The 15526-nt window shown below is 32.0% G+C and overlaps 1 protein-coding gene across 3 annotated transcripts; it reads right to left on the bottom strand.

Annotated features, from left to right (window-relative positions):
- Positions 1–315: 315 nt before the first annotated feature.
- LOC102579778 (probable cyclic nucleotide-gated ion channel 14) lies at positions 316–4732 on the bottom strand. 3 transcript variants are annotated; one of them, XM_015312221.1, is made up of 8 exons: positions 4480–4732; positions 4358–4392; positions 3734–4274; positions 2926–3138; positions 2515–2816; positions 2108–2219; positions 1615–1851; positions 316–1449 (listed from the first exon to the last, which is right to left on the bottom strand). In XM_015312221.1, the coding sequence occupies exons 2-8, from the start codon at positions 4387–4389 to the stop codon at positions 703–705; spliced, it is 2184 nt and encodes a 727-aa protein (XP_015167707.1). In that variant the 5' UTR covers positions 4390–4392; positions 4480–4732; the 3' UTR covers positions 316–702. The 3 variants fall into 3 exon arrangements, with proteins under 3 accessions (XP_015167707.1, XP_006355198.1, XP_015167706.1); XM_006355136.2 differs by having other exon boundaries at positions 4550–4732; XM_015312220.1 differs by having other exon boundaries at positions 4358–4732.
- Between the last annotated feature and the right edge of the window lie 10794 nt (positions 4733–15526).

Genomic DNA, 15526 nt, shown 5'->3' with positions numbered 1-15526 from the left:
CTAGGGATGACAATGAGCGCACGGGAACAGAGTGGGTTTAAGGCTATGCGGGTGAGGTGGGTTTAAGGTTGTGTGGGGCGGAGAGGAATGCAGGGCGGGTTGAAGTGTTTTTTTAAAAAAACTAATGCACGGCGGGGCAGGTTGCGGGTTTATGAGATTTTATGCGGGTTCAGACTTAATTTTAACGTTTTACATGTGATAAAAGTGATGGAGCATTATCTATTAAGATAGTTTCTTTAAAGTTACTAAAATATTCAAGATAGTAAATAAAAATAATTCAATCAAAACTAATAAAATTTATTACCTGCTCCACAATTGACCTAAATAATTTCATATAACTTTACATTAACATACATTGTTCACTAAGTTAAAAGTCTCAAGTTTGCCAACATAAAGAGTGAAACATAAAATTTACCCTTTTGTTTTTCTTCAACAAACACTAACCTACAATTTCTGTTAAGTCTTCTCACATTTTATAGGAACCTATTTTCCCTTCACCAAATTTTTACTTACCAGTTAAGTCTATTGATGATTATAATTATAATCAACTGCAGCACAACCTGTCTTCTTTTCCTTCTTTTCTTTTAGTAATAAACTTGAATAAAGTTCTTTAAATTCACTTCAGTATGTCTTTATATTGCTTCTTTGGTTCTGTATAATTTCACCTGTGGAAGATGGTCTTCGAATCGGGCATACGTTGAGCTAGTCGTCATCTGGCTCAGCCGAAAAGTCAGGCTCCTCGGGCTTCTGAAACGTAGGCATGTCCATATCCTTCATCTTCTGAACTCCTCTCCTTGTGTGTGCAGCAAATCTTGATGCCAATATTGTAACTCCAAGGTTTTGCTTTACATTTGAAGAGTTTGTTGGTGTAGTCTTCGTTTGTTGATCATCCTCATGTTCACATTCACTTTCATATGCTGATTGGTCATCCTCAGGAGCATAAGACAAGGACTCACCTCTATAAAGTTCTTTGGCCAGCTTTCTCCTCTGGAAACGACGCCAAGCAGCTTGAACAAAACAGGCAGCCCAAGTTCTCCAGTGGTGAGAGTAATAACGGAAGGTGTGCTGTAGCTTCTTACTATGAAGACGTCTGAATTGATTGGCTACAAACTTGAGATCCTCTGCATGTAATGCAAAAGCTTCTACTTCTGACAGCGCTCTCACTGTTCTCGTTGATGAAGGCAAGTTAAGAGTGGATCGTGGCAATAATGCCCAGGCAAGGAGTTCCTCACCACAAAAGTCACCTGGCCTCAAAGTAATTGAGTTGAAGAAGCCTGTTCGCCCTCCATTTGTAGTTGAGCTCTCTAATGTTCCTCTAATAACAAAGAGCATTTCAGTTACTGGATCACCCTCACGTACAATGTACGTTCCTTGAGTACTTAACGAAGAACTCAGACGTTCACATATGGCATCAAGCAGTTGATCATCCATTTGTGAGAAGAAGGGAACCTGCAAAATAGAACAACTCAAGCAAATCAAAGAAGAAAGAAAAATACATTTCACTTGTTTGAGATTATTGCAGTACCAAAATGCAAGTACTTCGCGTCATTTTAATAACTATTGATATTACAAATTTGGGGTGTAATGAGAGAACTCAGAGAGAAAATGACTTACACGCCGAACAAGGTCTAAACATAGGTGGCGTTGGATGTCACGGCGAAGGTCTGAAGGTAAAGCAAGCAGGATAGATTCTTCATCTACTCCTCGAGTGGCAAGCCACTTGTACTGTACAAAACGTCTAACACGTTCTTGTAGATCCTGAGGAAGTTGGCGATGCCTCATCCATTCTTCAGTATCTCGTCGCTTGAGCCTCCATTCTTCAAGCCTCACAGTGATAGATTGTAAGTATGTCTACATTAATAAAAAGGGAGAAATTAGACTCGAGTTTGAAGAACTTTTTTCAAATTGAAATGTACAAGTTCACAGTATAGAAGATGTAGAAAGAAGCATTCTCTGTTGTAGCTGCAAAAACATGAAAAACTACTGGTCCAAATCTGTATTAACCAAAAAGAATCAAAAGAAAGAGAGTCCAATCTTCGCCAGAATTCAAAGTCGTAGTCTATGAGGATTTCAAATGTGATATTAAGACAAGGTTTGTCACTCATACCTGCATGTTTCCAATCAAATGAGCAAACAGAACTAGCCCAAAAATAGCAATAAGAATGGCAAATGAAGTTTCCCATATATATGTGCTTGTGGTCAAGTTCTGGCCGTAAGAACTGCAAAAGATCAGAAAACAAAGTGCTCAATATTCCTGATTCATCACGCTGCAGCAAAATAGCACAATTTTGCAGATAATCGTAATTACCAAAGATATACTTAAGGAGAGTTATTCAAATGGCTATTTAATATATAATTACTGATTTTGAATAATGACTTAAAGATAGCACCTTATACACCATAAACAAAAACCACTTTGGACCTTTGAGATATATGCAATTGATATTAAAGAAATTTTGGCTTGATAATCGAAGATAGTAGTGGCTGAGTAAATGGTACTATTGGAAACCATACCTCAAATTTTGTAAACCCCACCACAAACAGTACAAGTACTTCTCAAGAAACTTAGAGGAGACAACATTGTTTGTAACTGCATTTGCAAATATTCCAAAGTCGAAAATGGTTGAGTTAGAAGGATAGCAGTTGCTGAAAACTTGGGTGCTGTTCACCCATGTTATCCTGTCTGCATGGTCTGTAGTACCACAGTCGAGGAAACGACTGGAGCATTGTAAAGGCCTAAGCTCCTTTTCACAAGCTATTTTCCAGCATGTAGCATATCTCTCAATTGACAATAAATACCAGGAAGCACCAAGGACCTACAATAAAAGCACCCTGATTCACTATCCAAGAGTAACAAAAACTTTAAGAATATTTCTATTTGTACAAATAGCAAGTACCTAAATTTAAGGACGGGACTAAACTTACATGGCTTGCCAACATGTAGAGTAGCAAATTGTAAGCGGCCCCTGCCCAAGCTGTTTTTGTGACAACCCCGGCAGCTTTAATAATTTGAGAACTCAATGGGAAAATCAGATAGAGTCTTGGCAGATATTGAAGCAGAACTATTAATACAAGAGCATTGTTGGTGTGATCGGAATGAGAACTTCTAATTGCTGGTATGATGAACCATATTACAATCTGCAAAAGAAAATAGCAGCTAAATCCACAACTCACAAGTATTTCTCTCTTTTCTGAACATGAAGATGGATTATACTCCAATGCTAAATTACTAATTGATTTATCATGACTTGTAATGTAATTGTTTCCTATAATAATTAGCATCAACATACATTCTAATAGGTTAAAAGAACAACCACAAAGTGACATAGCTGAATTTGTTCAGGCGAAAACAATGTCGGAACAAGAATTTTCACTAAGGGGGTCAAAATATAAAGAAGTTAACACACGAAGAAGTCAAAGGAAATTCAACATCTACTCATATATACATAAAAGATAATTTTTTAACCATGTATAAACAATGTATTTCCGCCAAAGGAGGTTCGGATGAAACTTTTTAGGAGAAGACCATTTATCCATCTATAAAGATAGTTTTTCGATACAATGTTTAAAATGCACAACAACAATCAAACTAACCGCAATTTTCCACTCGTCAAGACATGTTATACTAGCCTAATTCAGGATTATTTGTTCTTCGATCTTATTAAAACAAATACTCGACTATACAAAGACAAACTAAAGCAGACTTCATTCTTGAAACATGATTATGAAGTACCTGAGGAAGAGGCAGAGCAGCAATAGCATCAATGAAGAATTCAGACTTCAAGTACTTCCTTGCAATCAATTTCTTATCCATAACAAGTTCACCCCTTCCAAACACCCTTGAACTTCTTGAAACATAAGCAGTCCTGAACTTAAATATCACATGTAACAAATAGAAAACATCTGCTACTGTTCGAAAACATGTAACACTAATCCCAAGATTCAAGTCAATTGTCATACATGAAGATTTCCCCCTATTCACCACTGATGGAAGGTAAAAAAACAATGGATCCATGAAGAGAGCTATCAAACAAGAAAACAAGAATACCCTATTCCATTGTATAACAATTTCACTTCCTGGATCAAGAATTTTCTTTTTCCCAGGTACATAATTTTCTGGGAAAACCTTAAATTTCCCAAATTTAGGAACTTTACTAGCTCCAACTTTGTCAACATTTTTACCATCAAGATACAAAGGTAGCTGCTTTTCAAGAACATGGTTCTCATTCTTCTCCCATGAACTTTCAAGATTCTGTTTCCCATCATTATAAAACCTAATAAAATCCTCAAAAATATTAACAAAAAAAAAAAAACTAGAAATCAAAAAATACAGAAAAAATACACTTGAAAAGTTTACCTTACCGTCTTGGCTTTCTTGAACTCCATCATAACCTTTACAGACAAAAATACCTACAAATCTTCAATACACAATGCAGAAGCCAAGAAAATACCAAAATGGTAAAACGATTGAATTTTTACCCTTTTCAAGAAGTTCCATTTCAGAAGATGCTATAAAATAAAAATGTAAACTTTGCTCAAAAATACTCACATGGCTGAAAAATTCAAGAATTTTCTCAAATGGGGTTTGAAAGTAACCATAAAAATGAATGAAGAAAGAGGAGTTGAAGTGGGCAGAAACAACTCTGGTTTTCTGTGTATATTTAATTTATAGGGGTTGACTTTACTTGGAAGATCACAAAAAGACAAAGAGTATATTAAAGAAAAATAGATAAAAACAGCTCAGAATATACTAAAAAAAAAATTGATGCTGCAAATTGGATATGGAAGTTCAAGTGAATACAGTCGTGCAGGTCATAATTGAAGACAGTTTTTTCTTTTTAATTTATTTTTAGAGAAAAGACAGTCAAAATTATTTTAGAGAAAAGACGGTCAAATCGATATTCGACAACTAAATACTCTCTCCATTTCATATTAATTGAATTTTTAAGGTATTTTTTATTTTTCAAATTAACATAATTGTTCAGTTTTTAAGACTACGTTTAGAGTATTCTTCCAATTTTAGCCTTCATTTGGATTTTCAATGTGATGACTTCAATATATTTGACAATAATTAATAACGGTAAAAATGAAAAACTATATTCAATTTATGTCTTAATCTACTTTTCTTAAAGTGTGAAACACCTCAAATATTCAATTAATATGGAATGGAGGGAGTATGGACGAGTGAGTATATATTTCTTCTCTCCAATAATAGTTATTTATTATTAACTTGATCTACAATATAAGTATTAAATTTAAATGTTTTGAGAAATGTATTAGATAGGGTAATGTTAAATAGCCAAAAAAATTGGCCAGAAATTTTAAAAAGTCTATAATATCCTTTTTATTTTAAAATAAACTGATCTTTTTTTCATTTTTTAATTAAAATGTATTAAAGTTAAAAGGGTAAAAATGTTCTTCGAAGGTAAAATAAATAAAAATGAGTAAATTATCTCTTGATTTTTCAAACTGGATAAGTATTGTTAGACAACTATTTTTAGTGTAATATAAAAGTAAAGATAGACAGAGTAGTAGTAAATGCTTCGTCTGTCCCATATTAATTGATCGCTTTTCTAAAAATTATTGTCCCAAATTACTTGATCACTTACTAAATTAAGATAAAATTAATTAATTTTTTTCCACTTTACCCCTATAATTAATATCATCATCATGCTTAATGTTTTCATAATTTCTTTTGATATCTATCAGTATAGATAAAGAATAAACTAATTAAATTAATTATTTGTATATGATTTCTTAAATATCGTATAAAATAAAAAATGATCAGTTACTATAAAACGGAAGGAATAGTATCTTCTGCAAAATTAAAATTAAAATAATTAGGAAATCAAGAGTTGCATAAAATTATATTAGAGAATTTTTGGGACAGATGAAATGGACACCAAAATCAAGAGATGCATTTAGTAAATGCATCAACTACTCCACCTAGGTGGCATAAACAACTTACTAAAAGTACTATTGGTAACTTTTAATATGGGGCATCAGCTAGGTTAAGAAGAGAGATGGTTGCATGAATAGAAATGTAGTACTACTCTATGTTAATAGAATAATATTTGTTCATTATTGACTTTATAAATTTATCAAAAAATTATATATAAAAAAGTAATTTTATTATTATTTGTTCACTTTTACTTGTCACACTTTTACTTGATACACCCATTAAAAAAATAATTAATGATACAAGTTTTTATCAAACTATCCTCTATTAAATGATGTCTTGGAAAATAATTATTTAATGTTGAGGGTAAAACATAAAAAAAATAAAAAAATCTTGATATGTCAAAAGTAACATGTAAAAATAAAAATTTATTTTAAAATAAGTGATCAGTAAAAGTGAATATAATAAATAAAATGTCTTGAAAATGTAATAGAAAAGTGACTATAATTAATGATAAGGTTAAATTAGAAACTAAGGACAAGTATTGTTAGACATCTCAAAATAGTATAGTGAATAACTGTTGTTTGAACGGAGGAAATAGTACTTATTTATATGATAGAGATTCTAGATACATCTTGTGAGTCTATAATATTTTCTGTTTCAAAATAGTTATCACGTTTCATTAATGGTAATTTTTTCAACTCTAACACTCCACACCTACCACTCACCCTACCCGCCTCTACCAGTGGGTGCTTTGTTAGTTATTACTCACTCATGTGTTATGTTTGAGGATAAACAATAATAAAATTAGCTCAGAAAAGTATGATTAATTCATTTGTTTAAGTTTGAGCAGATATAATGACATGATTATTTAGTTATTCAATCTATTTTAATCCGTTTAAATTTAATTTATTTGAAAGTTGAATTGATTTGAGTTAAGTTATAGGGATAAGGGTATGAAAAATACCCCAATTTTGGTCGGATTTGTTGTTGCGATACTAAAACTTTCAAGAGGACCTATTACCTCCCTAGACTATTTAATACTGTATTTTAAACATATATATTTGCCCACGTGGGGACATAAAAAATAATGCAAAATTATAAATAATAATGTGTCCACGTGGACACATATATATCTTTAAAATACACTATTAAATAGTTCAGGGGTAAAAAATACGGTATTAAATAGTCTAGGGAGGTAATAGGTCCTCTTGAAAGTTTTAGTATCGCAACAACAAATCCGACCAAAGTTGAGATATTTTTCAGACCCTTATCCCTAAGTTATATAGCCAAACTAACCTATCATTTTCGTTAAAATAAAAAATCAGTAATTGTGACTCATTATTTAACTAATCTTTATCCAAGTAACTTTACCATAGGATCAAATAATAATTCATTTGTTGGTTTAACTCATTTTATTTTGCCTAAATTCAGTTTGAATAGCTCATTTGAGGTATTTTTTTAAATATATTAAAACAGATGAAGTAATCACAGGTCCCACTGAGAATAAGCCCAAAATCAACTTTTGTGGTTTTCATCTGTCAAAACTCAAAAGGAGTATATTCATATGTCGGTAGAGTCCCTTTTTCTGTGTAAACATAAAAAGACAATAGCTTGTGTTAGGTGTGACAAAATAATACAATGTTATAATAAAATACTAATGGCACAAAACTTGCCAAATGTCCTTATAATATTGCTCGCTACATACGTAGACATTGCAATTTTGTGGGAATCTACAATTCGAGTGGAGACTGTACAAGATGTGTTCAAATTAGGCTCAATCCTAAACCCTAGGTCACGCTAAAGGGCTCGAAAATTCCATAAAGATATCAAAATCTCTAATATTTCATAAATTCATGGAATCTTCATAAAGAGATTAAATTCAAATCATCTTAGTTCAAGAAATAAATCACAAACGGCTCTTGAATCACGGATAAAACAGAATTATACCCGCACTATTTACTATTTATCAATAAAGTTGTGTTTCTTCATATTTTATTTGTGATTGCAATTTATTTTTTGTCACTTTAAAATTTGTTACAAACAACACATTCAAAATGATTTGCATAAACTTGTTTTATAATAATAATAAAAAAACATTTACATATTTTGATTAAAACCTATCACGTGTTTGATGATGTGACGAAAATGTGTCCTAATTAAGATGATCCCACTTTTCATTAACAAATTACAATTGATCATGTAATACAATTTAACTCACTAAAGAAAATAATCAATAAACTTTGTTACTATTATAATTAGAACAATCTTTTTTGGGATAATGTTAAATTATTTTCAAATAGAGAAATAATAAAACATGATAATTTTGAGACATTAAACAAAAATGTGATGATCAATGATAAGTAAAGATGTAAAATTCGACTATATATATATTTTTAAAATGTTAAGTGATTTTAGCTTTACAATGTTATCAAACAACAAATATACAATACTACAACTTATTATTTGAGTCACTCTCAATTATTTTTATATCTATAAATGAAAAACCGTATGAAGCATTATTCGTTTATGAATAAATATGAGTGTCAACAATATTAATTAAGAAATTTGACACATAAACTAGTTGAACGTTAGACATACTTAAGATGTACAATCAACACTTTAACGACGTAAGTATCACATAATTAAACCCCACACGTGAACCTCTAAACATTTTGCAATACCCAACCTCAAGACAAGTCCTAAAACTGTCTTTTAAAACACTGGTGTGAAGATTGATTTTCACAGCTCGATAAAGTTCGAATTAAAACACACATGCGAGTTGAGGTTATGGTCCCACAAACATAGAAATATGATCGAAAATTGGGGCGTAAAATCCGCCTGATAATGTTGTAGGCACGTGCGAGGAAAACATAATATCCGCTAATCTCTCATAAAGTTTGGAATAATAGAAAATACATATCAGAAAAACATAAAAAATGAACGGAAATAATTTGAGTAGATAAAAAAATAACCAAAAAAAGGAAAAAAAAATAGTCATTTTTTATTTTATTTTTAGTATTCAAATGCATCTCCGATATTTTATTTTCTTGCAACTCAGCTCCTTCAAATAGTTTCATATCACAATATTAGACACAAGAATTTAATAAGTACTCTTAGTAAATATAGTTGGAGTTGTGAGTTTTTTGTATAAGCCTATGAGGGTATATTGTTACCATATGATTCTCGAGAATTAATTTGATTAATTATTGAAGCTAATTGAATTAAATTAAGAGTTAGCTATTTAATACGATGGGAAAAGTATTATAAGAATATGATTTTAAAAGAAATATCTTAAAATATTGATAAAAAATCACACTCCAAAAATGAAACTTGTCAGATATTTTAGGAAGAAGGGGGTATTGGGTTGCTTAATGAATTGATTTGTCAACCTATAATGCGGGAGGTTGTTGGAATGTATACGTTCACCAGTGACCACAGGACCAGGTCCCTCGACAGAATTAAGGTGCAGAAAATAAATAGCATAATGTAAAACATGCACAAGAGTTTTACGTGGAAACCTCCTTGCTCAAGGGAGTAAAACCACGACCTGTTACACAGGATTTTTCAAATGTTTTCACTAATCTTCTCAAGCAAAAGTGAAACACAGATTACAACCACAACAGTGAGATTAACACCTTAATCCCACACTAAGTAATACTCCTATTACTTAAACGAGCCAAAGCAATAATCCTATTACCTACTAAACCAACTAACTCTTAGTTGATCTAGACTTTAAAAACCCTCAAGGCTAACTCTAGCCACCAACTCCGATCTCCAAGACAAGAGCTAAACAAGCAGCAACTCTGCTACACCACACATCAACTACCTCTATTTGACACTCTTAGGTAACTCTACCCAAGACAACACAATGATGAAAAAGACTTGACTAAAACTTAGATTATTCGACTAACTAACTCTAGTTAATACGACTCAAACTAAATATTTAAACAAGCAACCGATCTACTATCCTTTATAACTTAGGAGTAGATTTACAATGTAAGCACATAAGACACAAAGCTCAAAATACAACAAAGACTCTTTTTCACTCTATCAGGTCCCTTTGTTGAGTTAAGCAGTGTTCTTCCTTGAAGATGACCTTCTTTTCAAGCTTATGAATTTTCAGAGAAGATCCAAGTTTTTGTTTGCCAAATCTTGAGTTTGTATTTTGGAGAAGAAACTATATCAAAAGGACACAAACTCCTTAGGACTGCCCATTGGCTGAGAGCCTGCTTCCCTAAAGGGATATGCACCTACCACATCAGAGGTGGTAGCTTTTTTGACAACTATCTTGTCGACCTTTTCACATTCGTAGTCTTGCAGGGACCAGGTCCCTTGCAATGTTCTTTGTGAGTTCTTGAGAAGACTTGCTAACTCTCTTTCTCTTTTGAATGAATGAATCTTCTTGTTATTTGTCATTTTGATTATATCGACCAAAAAGAATTATTATCCATTGGGCAAACAACCTTGTTCGTTTCTATTGGTGAAGTACGCTGACGACTTCACCAACCCACTGATAGGACAACTTTACAATTGTACACCATTATAAATCTGGATGAGAGAACTCTTTCAGGGATCGGGTCCCAGTTAGAACTTTTTGGCAAATCTCAAAATGATCTCCAATCTTGACTTGCTGGAGATAGCACCTTTATTGTGAATTTTTGAAATATTCTCAAAAGATTTGTCCCAGTTTTTATTATAAGGAGAAAAGAAAGTCACATTGGGTATATGACCGAGCCGTCGTGGCGCCTACATATCCTGTCGAGCCGGGAATCAGGTCAAATGTAGTTCCAATCCTGTAAATGATGAATACTGCAAAGAATCTGAGACAAGATCATCAGTAGAAAATGTACAATATGAACATGATGAAATCAAAAAATGATATTTCTTGCGATATTCAAAGTCTAAAGACAAAAGACATGTCACATTTTTTGGGACGAATGACCCAATGAAGTAAAATAGGGGTCTCACAATAACATGATTAGCCTAATGTCACATTTTACTGTGAACAAACCAAAAAGGAAATGAAAATTCTTTTTTTTAAGGAAAGAATAAAAAAAAATGTTTTGAAAAATATTAAAGAGTGGATGGTTGCTCAATTTTATTTTTATTTTTGAAGAAGAATAAAGAATGTGAAGAGATAGTCAAGTCTTGACTATATTTAGTACCCTGAGTCAGGATCGCATGTAAATCTCTCTTTTTTTCTCTTTTTTTTTTAAAAACTAAGATTAAATTCAAGGTAACTCCTACAGTTTCAAGTGGTACCTCAAACATACTTAAGGATTAACAAAATTTATTCATCTGGCTTCAAACAAATGTTTTAAATTGTACCAATCCTCATGTTTCAAGTGCCCTCACAACAAAGACAGGTCATATTTCACACATATTTGAAGTGTTTGATTTGAGGACATTTTTTTGAAGTGCGCTCACACTCACAAGAATGTTCAATGCATGCAATTGTGATACCATAGGCTTGGCCCTTATATAAATCTCCACTAATGTGAGAACATTTGAAATGAGATCATATAGGGCTTGTCATTGGCTTATAACGTAGGCTTAGGGAAAGGTAGGATATATATATTTGGGATAAGAGTGACTTAATTCATTCTTGAGCGTCACACTAAATTTGTGCTTTGACGATTGATACGTCATTGGCGTATGATCCTTTTCAATATCTCCCCTTTTTCGACTTCTTTTGAATTCTCATTTTTTGGAGTTGTTTTTTTCACCCCTTTGTTTCGACTTTTTTTTAGTCTTTATTTCTTGGAGCTTTTTCATTGTTCTCCCCATTCTTTTGTTTCAAATTCTTTTGAGTCCTTATTTGTTGGGACTTTTCTATTTTTTTTCCTTTCTTTTGAAGTTTTCTACTCTTTTTTGGAGTATTTTCCTTCTCCTCTTTCATTGACCTTCTGGGAGTGTGTTTGTCTTTCTTTATTTCTTTCAACCTTTTTTCGTTCTTTTTTGTTCTTTCATTTTTGCTTCCTTGACTTTGGGAGACTTAATATATTTTGCCTTTGGCAACCTCAAACATGGATATTCTCTTATAATTTGCACATCTTTGGTGCGCTCAAGAAAGTTGGACCAAGAGAGGGATAGTGCATGTAAGCACTCAGAAGGGTAATGGTTAAGATGTGGTTATAAAAAAAAAAAAGACTTCAGGCTCTAAGTGAAAAAGTAGGAATTAATGTCATTTGGTAGCCTTTGAAAGTCACAATCGGGTCATAAAAGGCCTACAATCCTTTCCCAAACCAAACATTACTCAGGATTTCACCTTGATAAACATTCAGGCCAAGTTCTAGATCAACAGTGCGATGCGATTGAACTTTAATCTAAAAGCTCACCACATAATGCACATGAAACCATGAGTTTGTTTTATTCTTATCTTGAATGCATGCAAGCGAATTTTCAAGCATCACAAAAGTATAAATAAGAGATACTAAAAGAGTCTATAGTTTACCACAAAGTCAGTCCCCTCTATCATACCAAATATTTCTCATGCTCCTAACTATATTGGTTTCAATTAAGCTAACTACATGACTCTTACAATATATACACCAATGCTTTTTTTTCATTTTTTTTAAAGAATGAATAAATACCGAATCCAAGAAGGGTTGCCTACGGATCACGTAGTTCGTGCAGATATGTCTTTGAAAATATTCACAAACTATTTGACCTTTTTTTAAAAACATTTAAAAGAATGAATACCGAATCCAAGAAGGGCTGCCTACGTATCTCATAGAGATGAGAATCAGGTTCGCGTAATTCATGCAGATATGTCTTTGAAAATATGCACAAACTATGTGACTTTTTTTTTTTGAATTTAAAAGAATAAATACCGAACCCAAGAAGGGCTACCTACATATCTCACCGATATGAGAATCCGGTTCGTGTAGTTTGTTCAGATAAGGTATAAAATTATTCAAAATTTTCGACAAACTCAGAGTGATGACTTGTAAATATAGTGCCACAGACATCTTTAGTCAGAGAGTGTATTCTGACTGTTTGCACCAATATGTTTTGCATCCTCTTAACTGTCCATCTTTGTACTGTCTGGTTAATATGATTTCCGAATTTCGACGGTAACCACTTGTTGTATGCATTTTTTTGGATGTCTCTTCAAACTGTGTATACTTCCAATCATTTACAATAACTATACATTATTATCACAATCCCCGATTGTTGTCGGGGACGGTTTCCCTGCAAAAATGTGAGAAATGTGTGAAAGCAGGGCCAACATACAAAATACATAACAAAAAATAGATGAGTATGACTTTATAGTCAAAGACTCCCCTGATTTGTCTTTTCGATGGGTTATTGTTGTTTTGTGAAATCCAAAGACTCATTTTTCATGAGTTCTCTTGTCCCTTGCCGTTTCGAACAAGCAATAACCTTCAAGCTTTCAAAAAATAACTCAAAAGGTAAAATTGACTTGACAGTGACTTGATATTTATATCTATGAAACTCTGAAAAAAACTTTGAAATAATGGACTATCATACAATATATTCACGTAAAATAAGTATATCACATAATATACAAACAATGAATGCATGCCTTATACAAATGTGCTTTGAGTGTTGACTCATCTCAAGCAAATGCGTTAAATTCAAGGTTTTGACTTCGCTCTACACCAGTTGACTAAGAGTGGTTTAGACAAGATCTGGTTATTCGAGTCGGATAAATTACGGAGTGAAGTATAATAAACGACGTTGAATAAGCACAAGTCAACTATTCGTTTATCACTTCAAAAGAATTCGAATATGCTTTTCTGAAGGACAGCCGCGGAAAGCCACGTAATCGCCATTGTCCAAATGCATTATATTTGCCATTTGGAAGAAAGTATGCCATGAAATGCAATGACAATATCCATACAGTTAAATAAATAATGAATAAATAATAAGTACAATATACCAATAATCAACAAAATATAGAAGATATAAGATATAAGATATAATACAATAAAAGAAAATTCTCCCCAATTTGAAAAAATAAACTCATAATGATTAGAACCTCTATATCTTCAGCGGAGTCGCCATTCAGTTTACATCCCTACATTATACGAAATAGGGCGAAATGTCATGATGACTCAAAAAATGATAAATTAATTCAATTTTAAAATAATTTTAAAAATAAATGAATTTGAAAAGGAGTCACCACCTAATTTTAGGACAACTAGGAAACTAATTAAAAAATGTCTACGAAACCATTAGATTCTAGGTAAGAGGTTCAAGTGATTCCGAATGGAAGGGGTTAAGTATCATTCGAAATTCACAAATGTGAATCCCGACTAAATTTATTTTTTCAAATTTAAGAGGAGATAAAATAATAGACAAGTATAATAAACATGAAATATATACACAAGTAATAAAACAAAACAATAATATCAAAAATGTCGTAAGATTTGTCTTACATCAATAATATATACAGTTAAACATATTCGAACTCCATTGGAATAACTTCAATGAAAAGCGACTCCGGGGTACCTGTAAACACACTTAGTAAAAGTTTTAGTAATAAATAAATAAGAATAAAATAAATAACTCAAATAATGACTTTAAACAAAATCTATTTTATGAACATGGGAGGCCTTGAAAATCGATGATAATTTCTTCATCGGCCAATTTTAACAAATAATGGATATAAACTTAAACTAAAATTTCCGTCTTTTAAAATGGGAATGTCTCGAAAACCGACGAATATATTTTTTCATTGGCCAATTTAACAAATAAAAATATATGAACTCAAACTAAATTTTCGTCTTTTAACATTGGGGAGGCCTTGAAAATCGACGGAGTGATTTTTTCATTGGTCAATTCAATTTGTAAAATAACAACTTAATAAAAACATAAAATATCTAAAATCAGTTCTAAACAAAACGGGTAACATAATCAATAATAATAACCACAAGAATAATAACCATAAATCTAACAAGTAATATTGAAACATAATAATAAGAACAACAACATTAAAGCGAATCAAATAAAAAATGGAACAAAGCCACAAATAAGCATAACATTAAAATAAATCAATTAAACAATGGCAATATAAAAATAATAGTCCACTGTAATTATTACAACATTCAAAACTTAGCAACAATTGAAAAATAGATAGGAAATAATATTTCATTAACAACATTTATTAGAAGAAACCCAAAACGATAAGAAAATCAAAAATAAAAAAAGGAGAGAATAATTGATAAGTAATAAGACAAAAACCTCAATAGTTAAAGCTAACAATAATATAAACAAAGTGCAACTTTTAAATATTATGAATGATGTCAGTAAGTTAAAATTATCAAAATAACGAGTAAAACAAATAAAAATAAGAAAAATCAACTCAACATAAAATATAAACTGTATTAACAAAACTCTTAAATAAATATGGCCTTAATAAATAAATGGACCAAGTTTACCAGAGAAGTTAGGAATCAGGCCAAATCTGGAGATTTATTGAAGTTGCCGGAGCTTGTGTTCGCCAGCGCAGGAGGTCGGAGCTGATATACCTGTAAAACAACAAAATCGTGAAGGGAAAGGGGGAAAAAGACTAACTTGCGAGATTTTATTTTTTGCTCCGGCTCATCAGAGCTTTGAGCTCCTCGAACAGGATCATCAACAATAGTTTTTCGAACA

This window comes from Solanum tuberosum, unplaced genomic scaffold (assembly GCF_000226075.1).
Source record: "Solanum tuberosum cultivar DM 1-3 516 R44 unplaced genomic scaffold, SolTub_3.0 scf00191, whole genome shotgun sequence".
NCBI lineage: Eukaryota > Viridiplantae > Streptophyta > Magnoliopsida > Solanales > Solanaceae > Solanum > Solanum tuberosum.
Note: the sequence above shows the minus strand (reverse complement) of the source record. Positions and strands in the feature narration are given on the sequence as shown.